We start from the raw sequence: 19686 nt of genomic DNA on the forward strand, positions 1-19686 counted from the left end.
GCTGTGATTTTGTATTTTATTCTCTATATATATGAAATATAGATCAATGTTTACTAATTTGAATCCCAATAAAGCTTAGAAATATTGATGATACGATCAAAAATTTGGTATAGGCGTTCATAAAATCACTTAACTAGTCCATTTCCAGTTGTCTGTCTGCCCGTCTGTTCGTCTATGAACTTGAGCTGTAAAAAACCCCGAATACTGAGTAAGGGGTACGCCGTCTAGTACCGAGTACTGATACGTTACCCACGAATTTATCTCGGTTTACTCATATTTTTTACACTATATTATATACACTAAGACTTATACAATTGAACTATAACTAACATAAAATCATACCACTTGAAATTTTTGCAGGTAATATGCAAAAAAGTAACAAGTAACGTAACGGTACGATTGTAACGGGTACTGATTATTTTTGTAACGAATACGTACGGGTACTCAACTTCTTGTAACTTTTACAGCCCTACTGTGGGCACGATAACTCAAAAACGAAAAGAGCTATCAAGCTGACATATTTTATAGCGTGCTCAGGACGTATAAAGTGAGTTTGAGCTCATAAATGAGAAACATAGGTCCTGGTATTTTATCATTTTTTATTTTTAAAATCCAGTTAATTTTGCCAATTTTTATAGTTCACATCCAGCTATAGTGGATTAAGAAAAAGTACCTTTTTGTGAAAAGTGAAAATTGGAAAATTCACAGGATTTTTGAAAAATAAAAGTAACCAATGCAGGTAGAATATGAATAGCTATAGCATAACTAAATTTCAAATCGATAGTGTAAAGGGTATAATCGCAGTGCTTAAAATTCAATTGGAACTTTAACCCTTATTATCTGGAAATAAACAGCTTTTCTTTATAAAAATTTTTTTCACTAATGAATGCGTGGTTAAACTACAATACAAGTTTCAAATTATCACCCTGATAAAAAGTCGGATTCAAAATAAATAAATAAACATATTCTTCCTTAAAATTAAACTTCCTAAAATAGTTCAGGGATTCACTTAACGCAGGCGGCACGCATAGAAGGCGGCAAATCGAAAGATCGATCGATCACATATTTTCATAGTCATTGTCATAATACTTACTAATTACAATATACGAAAAAATGTTTATTACATGCGATTAATATTTTATTTTGTATCATATAACAAGTACCATCGATTAGAATTCATCACAATCTAGAAGTAAATATTATGATACGTATTTACTCGAACCACGGTCTAAATAGCGTTCGTTAACGACTGAAGAAAGCCAAAACAAATACCAATGGTCATGTGCCATAAGAGACTACCGACATAAGGGATTCCCATAGCTATTATTTTTCCATAATTTCGTAACTTAATCCTATTTTATTATTCAATTAAGTGCCAAAAATTTGAAAAATATTTATACTTACTGTGTTGAGTAATTATTTCAACACTTGCTTATAACACTTGCCACCGTTTGGCAGATAAAAGCTCTTGAAATAACATGGCGAATTCGAAATTTACGATTCATGAATCCTACTTTTTTATCAGGGATAGGTATGGCATCAAATCATCCAAGTTACAATAGCCTTTTCCCATGATGCTTTCGTTGAAAGAGAGAAGCAAATGAAAGAAAAGTAAAGAATGTATTAAAATCAATTTTGTTTAGAGGCTGAAGATACACCAAAATAAGCATTTTTATGTGAAGAACATGTGGTAGGAAACGATCTCTATAACAATGACAGACAGAAGTTTTGCTAAACGAGTTTTTAAAAAATTGTTTCCCACAAAAGTTGTTGGTTTTTTTACGAGCAACATTTTTGCTATTGAAAGTATGGCTTTATCTTTAACAGGTTGTGAAAGATACTGAAAAATTATTCACAAACTATTGAAGAAAGAGCAAACTATCTCTAAATTTAACAAGCCGTTAGAGATAGAGTAAAACATTAAATGACAAAAATGTATCTTATAAAAATATCATAAAATTTTGTTCGAAAGCATTTCAACATAGTTCTGAAGGAGAGAAAAATGCTGGTTTAGGTATACATTATTACCATCATTTATTCTGATACACATGGTATGAAAATCACCCATATGACGACACATCACTTTTAATTAAAAAAAAACGAGGAAATTTTCTGTCGAATTTGGTCAATTTTTTTTAAAACACAACTCGTCACTTTTAATAATAGACGTGAAAATTTTTTATTGGTCAAATTTGTCAAAAATAAGCTCTAGTTTAACCTTCATATTTCATTCAGTTAAGAAGCAGCCTGTATCTATACCTAAAAATTAAATAGCATATAATATAAATGCATTATCGTTTAAAATGAAGTAAGTCTATTAAATGATGGCTATATGTTTGTTAGTATTTGATATCATCATATCATTCATTCTAATAGCAATCGATTTAGAAGAACTAGAAAGCTCTATCCATATAGCAGCAAGCAAACACAAGCTTTTCTTATAATAATAATAATATAGATGAGTTTTAATAAACCATAAAGTTATCTTTATGGCGATGATGCACCAATCAACATCTTTCTATGAGATATAATAAATAAATATCTAGATATTTATATATTTTATTAAATGAGATATTTTATAGATAAATAAAATATTATTTTATATTCTTCACTAATTGAATTTTACTACTAAGACAATCATAGTGGTCTGTCTAGACCTCATTCTACTGGTTTTGGCGTGAAATGCACCTGTACAAAGAGATCTTTAGCAAAATTCTGTTTCCCGACGGACTAAAAACTTGAGTAATATATCACCTACCTCGAATAAAAATCAGCATATACTGACGTCAGTGATCTGACACCCACTCTCTGCGACCGCCTTTTCCAATTTGCAATTTAATTTCCGAGTGTTAATGGCTGGATTTTGAATTTTCTGAAATAATAGAGAAGATTTCTCTTAATTCTCATTTATTTCAAATTCTCAAAGATTTCAAGTTTTTTATATTATTTCAACATGACTTTCTCCCCAAAATTTTCAGCATTGTACACTCGGAAATATAATTTTGCAGGTTTCAGTTCACTGACATCATTATTATGCTCATCAACGTTAAAAACCTCCCAAGTATAGATTTCTGACAAATTTTGTTGAATAATTCACTTCAGAAACGGATTCAAATAATTGGCCAATAGTAATGGTCCAACTTTCTAGCGGCATCAAGTTAGATATAGATTTTAAAATATGCACCTTCCCAAATATAAAAAAAAAATTGGCATTATAGGTTGAGGAAAAAATTCCATTTGAAATGCTTAAATGACATAGGTGCTCATAAAATCACTTGTCACTGTCCGTCTGTGGACACGATAACTCGAAAACGAACAGAGATATCAACCTGAAATTTTTATAGCGTGCTTTTTAAGGACGTAGAAGGTGAGGTCGTAAATGAGAAACATAGATCAAGGTCTTGGGTCCCTAGGACCCATTTTTACATCGTTAGAAATAGAAAAATGTTTAAATATAAAAAATGTTACTTATAAAAAAATAAACAACTTTTGTTGGAAAATATTTTTCGAAAACATGCCTGTTTTACCGTGAGGACGCAAATTAGCTTAGAAACATTATACCTATAGTATGTACTTACATTTACCTATTGTTTATATTATACTACAATTTCTACGTTACATATATTATGTGTGTGTTTCCTTGTTTAATCAACACTGTCTATACCATAGAATATATACATAGAGAACGCAAGGGATCTGTTAGCCTGTAAGTGGATGCGATATGATTAATTAGAGAGAAAACTTCCAGTGAGTTACCCTGTGCCCTTGTCATAGTCATATGTCATAATCATATGATGGATAGACATCTTGTGTCTCTCCAATAATGTAAAATTGTAAACAATATTTAGCCAATAACATATAAATAGATAAGGACACAGGGGAACTCACTGACAGGCTTGTCTCTCATTCATCATATCGCAAATTTTGGGCCATGGGGTTCTCAAGTTTAATATTTTATGGTATATACATGGTATTTTAACAATTAACCCAGTCAATTGTTTGTTTTCACATATTTTTCGTAGTATTTATTTTTTAATTTGTTAGCTCTGTTCACAATACACATCGAATACAACTGTGAGGTGTTTTATAAACCTTCGAGAGAAAAGTTCTATATACATCGAACAAAGCCGCGGCTAAAACCCAGTATAATACATTTATGTAATATGTAAATTATTAGATATAAATAAAATTAATATAAATAATTAATTAATATGATTTGGTTTTGTTAAATAACAGCAAAACCAACAGCACTCAACACAATTTAAGTACAGTACAACAGTACAGCACAACCAACATTTCAAATTGTATAATACATTTTATTGTTGCTATTACTACTATTATTATTATCATTATCGAGTATCGTGCATCATGTATCGTGTATCGTGTATTGTGTATGGTTCTCATTTGTATGTTTATTATACATAAAGCTTCTCACTACAAACTGCACCCTAGTGTCTACTTTTTAGAATTAAATCAACAAACATTGCTTGATTTAGAGTCTAACATTATTATTTACTTCAAATAAAACCAACTACTATTGTACAGAATGAGTCGAAAGAGACGTAGTAGTATGCCAGTCAATGAAATTTCCATGTAGAATGTATATATGAAATATACATAGTATATTAAGTTAAGTTCCAAGTTTGTAACCCATACAAATATTGGTGCTACGAAAAAAATTTTGGTATCGGTGTTCGTAAAATCATCTAATTAGTCCATTTTCGATTGTCCGACCGCCCGCCTGTCAACACGATAACTCTCAGGGCGTAAAAAGTGAGGTAGAGTTCGTAAATGAGCAACATAGGTCAATTGGATCTTGGGTCCGTAGGACCCATCTTGTAAACCGTTAGAAATAGAACAAAAGTATAAATGTAAAAAATGATCCTTATCAAAAAAATAAACAACTTTTGTTTGAAACATTTTTTTGTAAACATCACTGTTTACTCACGAGTTCACACATTAGATGCAAATTTTATAGTATGTTTTAATATGGGATTATCAGTTATGTATGTGTGACATGTATAGTTATATGTGTTATGTGATAGAGTAATCAACACTGTCTATACATGGAGGCTGTGATAATTACTGAAACTTTGATTTCTCTCTATTTTAGATTTCATTAATTAAAACATTGTGTTCTTGCCATCTTTCCAATAGGAGAAAGGTGAATGTTAACAAAAAAATATTTCAAACAAAAGTTGTTAATTTTTTTATAAGGAACATTTTTTTATATTAAACTTTTGTTCTATCTCTAATGGCTTACAAGATGGGTCCTACGGACCGAAGACCCAATTGACCTATATTGCTCATTTACGAATTCGACCTTACTTTTCACGCCCTGAGCATGCTGTAAAAATTTCAATTTGATATCTTTTTTCGTTTTGAGTTATCGTGATGACAGGCGGACAGACGACAGACAGACAGATAGACAACCGGAAATAGACTAATTAGGTGATTTTATGAACACCTTTCTTCAGGTATAGTCTCATCACATGGATAGAAAATACAAAGAGATTGCAGGAAATACAATATCTTGTGAGTGTTATGGAGAAGGATAAATGAGGGCAAGGGTGAATGCGATCACGTGGTATCCATAAAAGTGTGAATATGAGTTTCCTTGTTTGTTTCATTCAATTGTATTTGTGATAGCGTTTTTAGTGGCGGATTCAAGGGAAAAGCCCAGTAGGCAAAATCTCCCTAATAGCCCTGAAACTGTAGTTTCAGCCTCCCCCCCCCTCCTTCATCAATTTTTGTGCTCTACCCTCTAGTTTTTTCGAAAGTAATAAGCAAGTTATTATTCAAGGTGTATACACTTTTTTTTTTTAATCTTATGGGGTGAGGGTAATAATGGGCAAATGCTCCTTTGTCCACTTGCTAAATCCGCCACTTATCGTTTTTCAGAACACATTCATTTGGTCATCTAGTGACATATATAAGAAGGTGTCATGTACAAGTTTCTGATAAAAAATAAATATAATCTGTCCAAATAGATAATATACTGACTGAAAGAATTTAGCTCAAACAAGGAATTACATCTAAAATTGAAGATGTTCTCTCAGTATTTTGTGTGTTCTGATTCATTTTGTATATGCAATAGTACCATGCAATGATTGTAAGTATCCATGTTGAATTAATATCGTTTGTTAACCATATAGATACTTTAGTATCTAACTAAATATATTTATTTAGCATTGACTAGCCATAGTAGGAACAATGAAATATTATATAGGCTTATACATTACATATGTACAGAGTGTTTAAATATACAGAATGTTCAGAATAATATTCTATAATAGAATCCACCAAATCAAACTAAGATAAAACCAGTGTGACTCATGCTTGTAAATACCTGTATTGACAACTTTATGACAAGTTTACTGATTTTTCAATGCATATTTTCTATTTGCCAATTTTTTCCTGAATCTTACGATACAGGGTCTTTGATATTATTATTGTACATTCTATTAAGTACCGTTAACCCAATTTCAATCCAAATTTGGAAAATTTTTAAGTTCAAGATGAATGTTTGAGTCTATTTTTTGAATATATCAATACTTTTAGCCGATCATAATTACTTTTAACTGAAAAAAAAAACAGGCAAGAGTACTTTTGGCTGCACATGTTGATCTATAGTAGTTTTGCCTGAAAATCAATGATTAATAGAACTTTTGACAGTAAAAGTGGTTTTGACTAACGCTTCTCCTCAAAACTAGTTTTAATCGCTAGAAGCGAACCTTCATGACTTACTTGGTATTTAATAACACCGGTAAAAACAGCTTAACACGAAATCAACCCGGTTTCAAAACAACTTGGGTCAAAAGAATTCGCGTAAACATTGCGCCTGCGTTTATTCACTGATACACGGGTTGGTCATGTCTTAAATGGGATTGAGTTTTCACGGGTTTGTGGGTTTTTGGCCCTTCCGGAAACCCTGTGATTGCGTTCACTCACTAATCCACAGGTTTGCCATCTCTTAAATGGGTTCGAGCTAGCACGAGTCTGTGGGTTTTTGACTTTTTTTGAAAAAAGTAAAATAACGAAAAAAGACAATTACATTTTAGGTTTTTTTAATGACTATTAACTTTAATTGAAGTAAAAGTAAGGAAAAATCAGTTAGTCCAAACTAATTTTGACCAGCTGCATTGGGCAATAATACTTTTGCCTGCTATCTCCGTCAAAAGTACTATTGTGGAAAGTCTGCGGTCAAAAGTATTTGACTGATTGCCAGTTAAAAGTACTTTTAACCTTTTAAGAATTTTGACTGTAACATTTACACATTAAAATTACACTTTCTGAAATAAAACTAGTATATTTCATCTGTAAAAGATATACTTTCTGGTAAGAATGAAGAAATTGTGAAAAATCTGATTTATTACTCTGAAATGAAATTTATACTTTCTGAAATAAAATTTATACCTTCCTAACTAAAATTATGATTGTTTTAAATGATTATTCGTTTCATATTTTTAAAACATAAAAAAATGATGTTGAATGCTTAAAATACAAAGAATATTTCATTTTATTAATGAAATATATTTTAATTTGAATATCATCCTAGCTATGTTTGTATTGAGTTGAATAAATTACATATAAAATAAACCCTTTTTATTTTTAAGTATCTACAAACCCACATTCATGAAATTTACGGAATAATTTCGATGTATCATCATATTTTAAATGTTTATTTTAGATTTGCTGCCGTTCAATATTCTCTTTTTTATGATTTAAAACTACCTAAGTAGAAAGGGAATAAAATATTTTACAATTAATTAAACATTAATTTTATTGAATTCAAATAAAATTAATTCGTGCTGGAAACTTTAACTGATTTTATATATGGTGTGGTTCTTTAAATGGAATAATGACAAATTGCAGGACGATATTGTTATTCTTGTTAAAAATTCTAAATGGACGGAATCATTTAAAACTATTCATTTTGGAATTACAGCTTTTATAATAATCCGAATTATGTTTCGTAGTTCTATATGAATGAATCCTATGAATAGATTAGTGTTGTTAATTACATGTAATTTAGGGCTGTTTGTTTAATAATACCTAACGTTTATAAGGGTTAGAACCATCTTATGATAAGATATCCATGGGCAAGTATGGCTTAGAGAAGCCACTCAGCCTTCTGTAACTAACATACGAGTAAAACAGTGTTACCCTAACCAGTGTCAACCAATAATAAAAGTAAGACAGAGAGACAAAAAATTTTTTCTACCTTTCTCTTTACTATTAGAGAAACTGAAATAGGTAGAAGAGTCGTATACCTGCCTCGCTTCCTCCTCTATGAGCAAAGCGAACTTGCATAAAGAGACACACAATAAACTTTATGACACGCAATAAACTTATAACAATGGTGAGTTTCAAATTTCTCTATAAATTAATATGAATAGATTTATTGTTCAATAACATATATATGCGAAAATTCGTTTTGACCTTTTTTAGGGTTTCTGCCCATTTGAAATTTTGGACAAGATGACTATATCGTCCTGTATCCAAAATTTCCAGAAATTTTAACTAACACTCAAATCCAATGTTAAATGTGCAGGACCATTTTCTTCTAATAGTCAACCCATAATTCATAATGATTCATAAAAGATGCTAATCTCGTATTAATACGCTTTGCTTATTAGCTTGACTTGTTTGTAAGTATATATTTATGCATGTAACTATATGTATGTAATCAAATTTGTTTCCACTTTTGGATGTCGTAAAAGTTTCAAATCTTACAAATATATGCAAATATATTTTAGTATAGGTATATAGGTGTATATAAAATCACCTAATTAGTACATTTCCCTTTGTCCGCCATCTTGATAACTGAAAAACTGAAAGAAGCGTGCTCTCGCCCTAAAATGTGATTTTGAATTCGTAAACGAGCAATAAAGGTAATAAGAGAAATTTTTCTTGTTTAAAGTTTTGTTTGACCATAATCTAATATTTAATTTATTGATTTAATTTATAAAAAAATAATTGGTATTCAACACTCTATACAAGGTGTTTCAAAAATTAACTCAGTCAATTATTTATTTGTACTTGTTGAGTATTGTTTTTAAACCATAACAATAAGTTTTATTAGAAAATGGTGAGTTTTGAAAAAAATATAAGATGCAATATTAATATAATATTAAGATATAATATTTTCTTCATCTAATTCCATGCGAAAAACGTAATAAACGTAACATGGAAAGAAAATTTACAGATTTGAAAAAGGTAATTAAAAAATTTTAACCGGATTTATACATCCAGCAAACTATTTATTCTTATTTGTTTTTTAATAAACTTGACTTTTTTTTAATAAACTTGAGAGAAAATTAATAGTTACATTCCAGGCGGACATATAAAAAAGATGCTAAAAAGAGATTTATACCCGAGTATCAAAACTTTTGATAAATAATGGATCTTTCATTTTTTTAATCCGATAAGTAGTTATCATAAAGAAATCATTAGCATCACTATCACATTAGCTGTGGGGATATCTCGAGTATAAAGTTTACGCCATTTATCCTTCAAAAATTGAAGTGCTCGAGAAAAATATTCGGAGTGTTTTTGGCGAAATAAATCAGCCAATGTGGAGCACATATGCAACACTTCTTCCAAATAATATTTTGTAACCATATCCATGACGGCCTTTTATTCTTTTTATACATATTTATTCCATAGTTAGTTCTATAAGTAAAAAATGTTAGTTACCTTTCTGTTTTTTTTTTTTTATTTGAAACATATAATTAAAATAATACACCTTAATGAAAAATCCGACATTTCAAAATTATACCGTTTATATTTTGAGCTCTTCAATAAAATTTAAATATTTTTATTTGTTTCAGAATTCACAAGATCTTCACAACTTCATGCAGAACAGCAGTGTGTGATTTATTACAAAGAAATTATCAATTTTATACATATTCAAAAATAAAGAATTAAATTAATTCAACTTGCATTGAGCACAGTGAAGCCCAAAAAAACCAACACCAATTTTTGTATTTAAAAATATTTGATATTAAAATATTCATTGTAAAAAATTCAAGCCAAGAGTAAATAAAACAATTAAGTTTTTAAAAATATAAATTATATCATTAAATTTGAACATATAAAAATTTGGTTTTGGTAACATAGATAACAAGAAAAACTTCAAAAAATGGGAAAAGGTGATAAACGTGGTATTGGTCAACGTGGAGATGGCGGTAAGTTGGAGAGATTTTTCTACCAAGTTTTTGTTTTCATAAATGTATTTAACTTAGAAAACCTGTATGATTTTTATTAGCTTTATTCAGTCTATATTATCTAAACTAAAAAAGAAAAAATTTAATCAATATATTAAAAGAAACCTGTAAGTATATCTTTTTGTGACACATCGATGTAGCTTGAAGTTTGAAAACAATAATTTTAAAGAGACTTTTTAAAACTATATAATGGGAGACATAATTTTATTATGTATGTCATACGACCGCGACGTTTATCTCGAATTTAAAACCGAGGCGACGAGTAAAATACGATCATGTTTTATAGACAGGTGATCGTATTTTAAAATTTTGTGACATTTTATTGACTTTCTTTAATTCAATTGTATTTAAGAGTAAATTAATCATATAATTACACAACCAAAGTATTAAATGAAATTTTTTTAACATAAAATTTTACCAAAATTTAAAAAAGCTGTATCCCTGCGAAAAATAATCGAATTTGGAAACGCAATAGCTCATTTGAAATTTCGTTCTTTCTAGTTTTGGAATGTATTGATCAAAAATTGAATTTTATCCCCTCTTGTCGCTTTGCAGGGAGGGCTGAAAGGATCAGAAATGTTGTCCCTAAATTTGATATAAAGTTTGGAAGCGTACCAAAATTATTCTGTTTTTGACATGTTTTATAAACTGATAAAATATTTTACAAAAATAGATCGAGAGGTGTCGTGCGACACCCGGTAGGAACACTCGGATATTACTTTCGTATTTTGGTACATAATAAATGCAGCGCTTACTTTTTTATTTACAAGATATCTTTTTGAAAATTTAAGGTATTAATTTTAGAAGTCAATTACTTGTTTGATCCTTTAAAGAATTTAATTTAATAGCTAGCTTTATTTTTACTGTTTGAATTAATTGTAGTATTAGTTTAAAAAAGACATACTTCTGATTTAGTCAACCCAATATGTGCCTACATTACGTTTAGTTTGATCAGGATAATTATTATGATACAACATAAAAACTTCATTGTACTTATTTGAAATTATCGCTGTTAGCTTTAACTTCTGATAACTTTCACAAATCAATTTTTTTTTGTTGATAAAACCTAAAATTTTGACAAAAAATACAAATTGACAGTTATAAAAAAATTTTTGCTTATTCTCAAATTCATGGCAACTTGAATCGATTGAAAAAGTTGTAGTTTTTCCTAGGTGGTCAAAATGTTCGTTTTTAGTGTCTGTTGCGGTTTTTTTGGCCAACTCCCAACCAGCAAACAAATATCGTGCGATAAGGAACATAATTCCAAAAATAGCGTATTTAACAATTTTTGAAAAGCTAAGAATTTAATTGTTTTATAGAAGTTACAAATGGTAATTTTGAAACGGTGTGTATGAGAATTTATTTAAAAACAAACCACGTAATTTTATTATTAATATATTTGGGCAGATTTGAAAAAGAGGAAAATTTTTAAAAACAATATAAAAAAGTTTTCTATTTTCATATTTTTTATGAAACTAATTAAAATTCTAACAACGTAATTTTTTTAAGTTCTATTTTATATAAAACGGATCACAGTCACTGGTTGCATTACGTTCATTGGTATAGAGAATAGACATGTAACAAAGAATTACAACGTATTATTAGAAAAAATTCATAAATAAAAGTTTCTGAACTGAGATTTTTTCGTATCTATTTTTCTACGCTCTTTATTATTTAGTACTGCAGATAGGATAAATATTTGTGCCATTGGTATGGTATGGTATTGACATAGATCTGAGATCCCATATACTACATGCATAAAGATTTAGAGATACTAATGAATAAATTTTAACCACTTCCGATTTTTGTTGGGTTTTTAAAAATCTTTAAAACTGCGCAAAATATGAACGCTTAACACTTCTAATTAAAAAAAGAGAGATATATAATAGAAGTGTTGTGTAAATCGCCGTAGTTACATTATATAAAAATTAACTGAACCCTGCCACGCTTCCCTGTGGGACATGATGGTTGCATGGAATTAGATGGTCATTTTCTAGTAAATGTTATGCAATTTGAGAAATCCTCGATAAAAGAGTTCACAACTTTTAAACGGCTGAACTGATTTTTATGTAACTTACAGTATTTAAAGGTTTACATCATACCCTTTATATTTCTTTTATATCCCATCTTTACACCCTCCAAAGGCTAAAAATGGGTAAAAGCAATCCTTGAAGCGCGTTGTATGTCGTGTCAAAATTTTAGCTCAATCGATGTATAACTTTTTAAGTTTTTAAAGCACATACACAGGAACATTACATTTTTATACATACATATAATAATTTCTAGTTTTATATATAACAATAATATCATTTTTACACTCATTGTGTTTAAACAACTGAAGTATAATTAATTTCCGGTTTTTGATAGTAATATTTATTTTTATGAATTCTGTATGTAATTGGCTACCAATTTTGATACTTAAAATATGAGTAGAAAGAACATATGTGTTATTATTTTATTAGTAAGTTCTGTGTCAAGTATTCATTTTATGATATTTGATTTTGTAAAAATGTATTTCCTTTAGAATACATTTTCTTTCAAAACTTACTTTTATACTGTATTTCCTTTAGAAGTTGGCTAAAAAATTCAAGCTTCTAATTTCGCCCCCGACTTTTTCTGCCGGTTCGAAATTGCTTCATAAACATTGTTTCAAATTTTTCGTATACAACAGAGTATATCGATAAAAATATACAGCGATAAAATTAAGTTTCAGTTTTGTGTTTTATAAAGAGACATTCCTTACATACTGCATGTGAGAATAATAATAAAAATTTAATATTTATACAGGGTGTTCTGTTATTGACTGCAGATCGTTGGTCTACAAAATAAGCTCATAAAGACGAAGGAAAAAGTTATTTACCAATTTTGGATCTGAGACCAAATTAAGGAGATACGTCTATGACAAACATTGATGAATTTGTCCAGTCACTGACTATCATTCGATAACCAGTAGCCAATGATAATCAATAGACATTAGTAAATTTCAGTTAATAATATTCTTCAACTAAGGAAGGAATTTTTAAAAAGTATAAAATAATTTAATTGGATTATATTATTTTGAAGAAACATATTAGTAAATTTCACTTAATAATGGAAAGGATTTAAAAAAAAGTATAAAATTATTTAATTAGTTTTGGTCAAATCCCACTTTTTAAATTTTTATTATATTTTTTTTTATATATGCCCGTATAAGATCCTGCAGAAAATATTATAATTTTGTCTCTAAAAATCAATTGGAAAACACTCCTTAAAATCAGTCAAATCTAATTGGAAACCATTTTCTCCACATACACCACGAAACATTATTTCAAACCTTAATTGTTACCCTGTTTGAAAGTTTCTTATAGTTAGTTATTTTAGAAAAACAAATATGAAAACGACTTATTTAAAGAAGCCTATTAAAATATATTTACTCAAAGACAAAATGATGTCAATGTGTTTGACATAATTAGAATGGTTGTTGGTGAATCGAGCTTATAAACATTAAATAGTAGGTATCTACTTGCTTACTTGCTTACTTGTATCTACTTTAAGGATAACACAAGTCTACCTACAAGTATAAGTTTTTGGTCGTATAAGGATAAGTTTATTAACGAACCAAATAGTAATTTCACAACTCAACGGATTTGTTAGTACGATCATAATATAAAATTATATACACTACAGGTATATCATAAATATTATTCTACATTGTGACAGGAAGTTTCGAATTTTACGATTAAATATTAGATTAAAAATAAATGACAGAAAATTTGACAAATTTGGAATGACAATAAAGAAAATTTTTGAGATTGAATTTTAAGGCTTTGAATATTTATTTTCTTAATTAAATTAGGTAGGGATTAATTATAGGACATAATTAATAATTTAAAAAAAATTGAAATGGTTTTGATGGAGAAATTGTCCTTAATTTAATCTATAATTTGATGAAGTCCAACTGTTATAATTGGAAATACTTACTCTGGATACGAAATTTGAAAAAAAAATTCAAATTTGTATATCACTGATAGTAAATTACATAAAAAAATTTCAAAAGGGCGATCAAAAATTTTCCCTAAATATACAGCATGGTCCAAATTATAATAGCCGTACTTCACCAAAATTGTAAATGCTATAGAATAATAACAATTTCTCAATACACTTATATCAGGGAAGCGCCCTCTTCTAGAAACAGGGTGTCGAAATTTTAGAAAAGAACGATATTATTGTGAATATTGAACAGCTTCTTAGAAAAATTGGAAAGTTGGGACACAATTTCACAAATATGGGACAATATATAACGTTATTATATTTGCAATTAAGTCAATGGTGCTAGAGATTTCTTCTCGAAATGGGATGATATCGCACCCATATCTCTACTGCTGGTTTTCCTTATTTATCATTATATAGGCCTTAAATCATGAAAGATCTTCAGTTTATTCTGTGAAATTTCCAATTATTCAAAGCAGAAGTCTTGAATGTATTGACGAAAACATCATTTTTCTTCCTAAATTTAAATATCCTGTATTTTGAAAAGGAGGACTTCACAGCTACAAGTTTATTTTTAAATTATCATTATTTTAGTGTTATCTAGCATTGTATGAAGTTCAAGCTGCTAAGGTACAGCTTTTAGAGCTTCTTATGTGGTTGAAATGTGCTAAGTTTGACAAGCCAATAACTTCAATTTTATGAATGTTAAATATATAACGTCTGTTTAGCCGTTATGTCGATATGTAGCTACTAATGATCTGGATTTCTTGTCTTTTGATCGTGTACTAATTTGTTTTGTTGAAAGAAAGAAAAAGAATTATTAATAAATATAACAATCAAAAGTTTCCCCATAAATAAATAATCCTTAAAAATTGAGGAATATATAAAGTTCGATACTATACACAATCTGCTGTATAGTATTGTATGTTCTTTTTTTTTTTTAAATTTTAGACTAGAGCATAGAAGTTTTGTCTATCTTTATATAACATAAATAAATTGTTGGATCTATAAAATAAATATACAACAACGAACAAAAATTAGTGAAATGTTGAATAAGAATCATTTATTATATAAACATTAGTGTGAACGAAACAAGGATACAAAACATTGAGTGTACAGATTGGCCTATCAAAAACGTTTGGAAAAATCTTTAATTGAAACATTGCAATTTACGACCCACTTCCGCGTGGTGTGGTGGTGGTACCTGATGATAGCGGAAGTTGTTCTGAGTATTCGAATTAGTCGTCAAGAATACAAGAAGCTCACACCTATCTCAAAGAGTGAGAAAGTTATAAATTATCAAATTTTGTACGAATTTTCATTTAATATGAAGGCTTACGACTTACCAAAAATGATCGTCAACCCATGGAAGACGAACAAAGCCTTAGTTGAGTTGAAATAAAAGGAGTTGGGCTTTTGAAATTTCGCATTTTGACTGCTTAATAGTGACACTTTGCGGTGCGTAGCTCCCTTATTCCTTGGGCTGAAAAGTATTGAATGTTGACTAAATTGCGAGGTAACCACGTTGATAACATAGTATCGGAAAACGACAAGCATGAGGGTTGCCAGTGACAAAAGGTTGACAAATTTTCCTTCATAACTTTTTGAGGGATTACCGATTGGTAATTTGAAGGGTTTTATATTCAGGACTAAATAATGTTCATACTATAATATTTTTGGGTTGAGACCCTGTAAATTGGATTGATATCATTAATAAAAACAAATGAATATTCATTGTATTTTCGACTTTACACGAAAAAGATATGGCATATATTATTACTTAAGACCGGATTTTATTTGTTATTTAAAAGCCTAATAATTGTCTTTTAACGGTACAGAATACATGCCAGTTTCTTTTTTTGTAATATATTATTCTCGTTTCGTATAAGTTGCTTTGCAATTTTATAAATAACCTTGGAAGAATTGTAGCGAAATAAATTGCGACCCAAAATATTAAAAATTCCTTGCTTTCGAAATATACCTTGTTCCAAATAGTTATATTTTGTTATGGATTTCATTTAACTAACTGAATCGATAGTACCTAGTTTTTTATTTATAAAAATCCTGGATCTAATTATTTCTACATAGATTTAGTTAACAGTCTACATAAATTGTATAAAACGAGTAATGTACATTGTGAACCGATCTGTATCGTTAGATACAAGGCGGTATGTAAAAATGTTCACACACTTAGGAAATTTTTTAATAAGCATAGTAATTTATGGCGAAATCATCTGCTTTCTGGGCTATGTTTCAATGACTAGCATCCATTTAGTAAAATCACTGCATAGTGACCACATGAAAGAACCGGCAGAATCGTGTCATCACTAGCCTGATACTACACATTACTTAACTAGTGTGATAGATATAGTCTATTTTCCTGTATTCATTTTTTTTTTTTTTTGAGTAAATTTAAAGCAACTCGTCTTTTCAAACCTTATCGATCTTACTGGACTTAACCTTATTGTGCTTCTACAGTGTAGCTCCTTGCCTCAAAATAAAGACTGGATTTTATTTCCCAAAGTACATCAGAATACGTATTTGTTTTGTTACGATTTGTGCTCTGATTTCGTGATAAGGTATTGGGAACGTACAAGTAAAGACACCGTACAAGTTAAAATTTCATGATAATTAAAAATGGAGGGTTAAATGAAAAAACTTTTGTTGAGCGATATTTAAAAGAAAAATTATGAAAGATTGGAAGCTACAGCGTGCACTTTTCGTTCAAACTATGATTGAGATAGTGATTTAAGTTTAACTTTGAAAAAGGAACTAAAAATATTCAAGAAAGCTGGATATCTAAGGCTTTTTATCATCATGAATTATACAGAAATGGGAAAAAGTTCGGTATGACTTAAATTACATCTAAATGGTTCAATAAATAAGGCTCAAAAATTCATATGAAGAGTTTATTATGGTGAGTATAATATGGATCGTCCAACTACAATAACGCTTTCGACTTGTGATGATTTTAGAGCATCCGGTTTTAATACTATGTTACGAGTAAAAAATACCGTGGAAATGACGAGCCATGAATTCCCTGGCTCTGTGCACACTTGCGTCTTTGTTCGCTGACTTAACGCTATTGATATCATTTACACAGTATTTATGAACGCTAAGCATCCTTTGGCGGGTGTTCGTGCTGTGTTGAATGTAATAATAAAGTCCAACCTCTTTTAATTCACCATAAGATCTCGAAAAAAGTCGTAGCACACTTTACCAATATTCATTGTATTCGTCTTGAAAAACACTTTCAAACAAACCATTATCATCAGTTACTTGTTCTATTAAAAAAAACCACTGCTCGCCGTCCCTTATGAGGGGGGGGGTGCATGGGCAGTATTGTCATTCCACGGTCCATCTGATAATCACATTCCAAAAATACTTTTTGTCTTCGAATTCGTGGTAGCTATATTTGTTGATTTCGAGAGAAATGTATACTCATAAAGCATTTTTGTACACAAATATTTTGCATCGACTATTTTAATCGACCGGTAATCATATTAGTCTGATCATCAATAATCATCTTTAATTATTTTATAACTCTCTGGTTAAGTATCAAAGAAGCGTCGGTACGATGAAATTAGAGAATAGAGAGAAGTTTTATTTTAGACAGTGTATTACATAAATTCTAAAATGAAGATCGAGAATGTGCTCTAGTTATACAGTTGTTTCATGAGAAATATCTAGTAAAATATCTAATGTGGCTAGAAATTCCATTATCACTAAAATTTTAGTAACCATTTTGTTATATATGTTTGACTAAAATAATCCAGGTTAGTATTTGGCATGATTCCAGCCAAACAATATATGTGGTACGGTTTACTTGACTCGTAAAAATAAAATACAAGAGTAACAAAGATGTCCATTCACTATCGCGTATCGCTACGTCTGAGCCCTCATACATATATGTATACATATCTATATAATACCACCATAAAATGTCTGCGATAGTGTTACGAATCGGAGACTATACTAAAACTAAACCAAACAATCTTTTACGTGTGTTTGTGTGTGTGTTTTTTGCTACACAAAGGTAACTTAAATAGTTAGAAACTAAAATGCTATTTTACATATAAAGTTGAGTTTTACGATTAAAGTTTTGATTGTGTTAAAAAAATAATAAAAAAGTTGTATTTAAAAATTCATAAGTAATTCAACAGTTATTTTTATGTATTTTTAAAAACGTTCCTATCCGGGTAAAAAAAGTTTTTAACTCATACAGCGTTATTAAAAAAACATTATATTGTATAATTAGATTTATTGTAATACTTTTAAAAACTTTGGTATATAACTGGTCCGGTGCGAGTTGAACTAGCGTGGATTGGGTTACGCCATGAATCATTTCTTATGGAAAATAACTGCAAATGATGTCTTGTTTTAAATTTTGCCTTGTAAAATCTAAGTTGGGGCTAAGTCTGAGTGAAGGATTTTACATTAGAAAATTTATCTTATTTTATAAAAATTGTAACACTGTTTTTGATATCCCACTTGGTACACTTTGAAAATGTGTGCTACCCACCTGAAATAAATTGCCTACCAAAATAAATTCTTAAAATTAAAAAATAATCTTTGCATAGGTATTCCTGTAAAGTTTGTTCCTACATATTTGTTGTATTCGTCATAACGAACCCGTTAATTTTATATTATATCACATGAGAAGCTTTATCCACCGAAACTATTGAGGATTTGTTTCTGTCTGGGAGAGGGGGGTAGTAGTAATCAGACCACGATTGTTACACTTTTCGTGATTGGGTCATCAAACTACATAATATACACATCAAATTTCGATTTTATTAGTTAAATTGATTCGGAGAAAACAGGCTGTGTCAGCCGGAAAGACAGACATAAGAGTGTTTCTATAACGATAGAGGCTCTTTTTTCATTTTTGATGACGGAACCCTTAAAATTACTGTTTTCTATAGCTAAAGAGCTGCAAAGAGGTTTGTTTACTAGAAAAATGAGTCGTATAAAAAGCTAAGCTTTCTTTGTTCGAGTATTTTAAAACTGTGTTACTGGCATTAATAGTAAGAATTCGGAGCCCGTAACATATAGTCCAGTCGGGTAAAACGCCGTTCCTGTACAAATATTTTAAAATTTCATAAGTAATGACGTTTATTATATTACTGTTTTAAAAGTTTTTTTCCCCTAATTTTCGAGTCGTGTGAGATAGGTATATGAGCACTACAGTCATAAAATATTTAGATACTGATCTTAGCTGGGCTGTAGAATTTATTTGTTCACTGTCGAATGAACATAAAACTAGAATTTTGGTCGTTACTAAAATGTATTGTATGACAATTTATATTTAGATAGTCATAAATTAAATACAAGTCTCTTTATTATCGAAATTAACTGGAACGAGCTATGCTCGTAGTCTGATGCTCACTAGGAGTAAGAATTCTCTTGTTGGAACATACACAAAGTATTTAACTACAAATATTTGTGTATACTGTTTATACATGGTGTCTACTTAAATTGCCTACAT

The 19686-nt window shown here is 29.6% G+C and overlaps 1 protein-coding gene across 1 annotated transcript in view; it reads left to right on the plus strand.

The window, feature by feature from the left end:
• The first annotated feature begins 10144 nt into the window (after nucleotides 1-10144).
• Nucleotides 10145-19686, plus strand: part of LOC123305814 — a 156500-nt gene continuing 146958 nt past the window's right edge. Inside the window, exon 1 of the mRNA XM_044887646.1 lies at nucleotides 10145-10190. Within this exon, the coding sequence (XP_044743581.1) occupies nucleotides 10145-10190 (46 nt within the window). The remainder of the gene's footprint in view (nucleotides 10191-19686) is intronic.

The sequence above is a fragment of the Chrysoperla carnea genome, chromosome 1 (assembly GCF_905475395.1).
Source record: "Chrysoperla carnea chromosome 1, inChrCarn1.1, whole genome shotgun sequence".
Lineage (NCBI taxonomy): Eukaryota > Metazoa > Arthropoda > Insecta > Neuroptera > Chrysopidae > Chrysoperla > Chrysoperla carnea.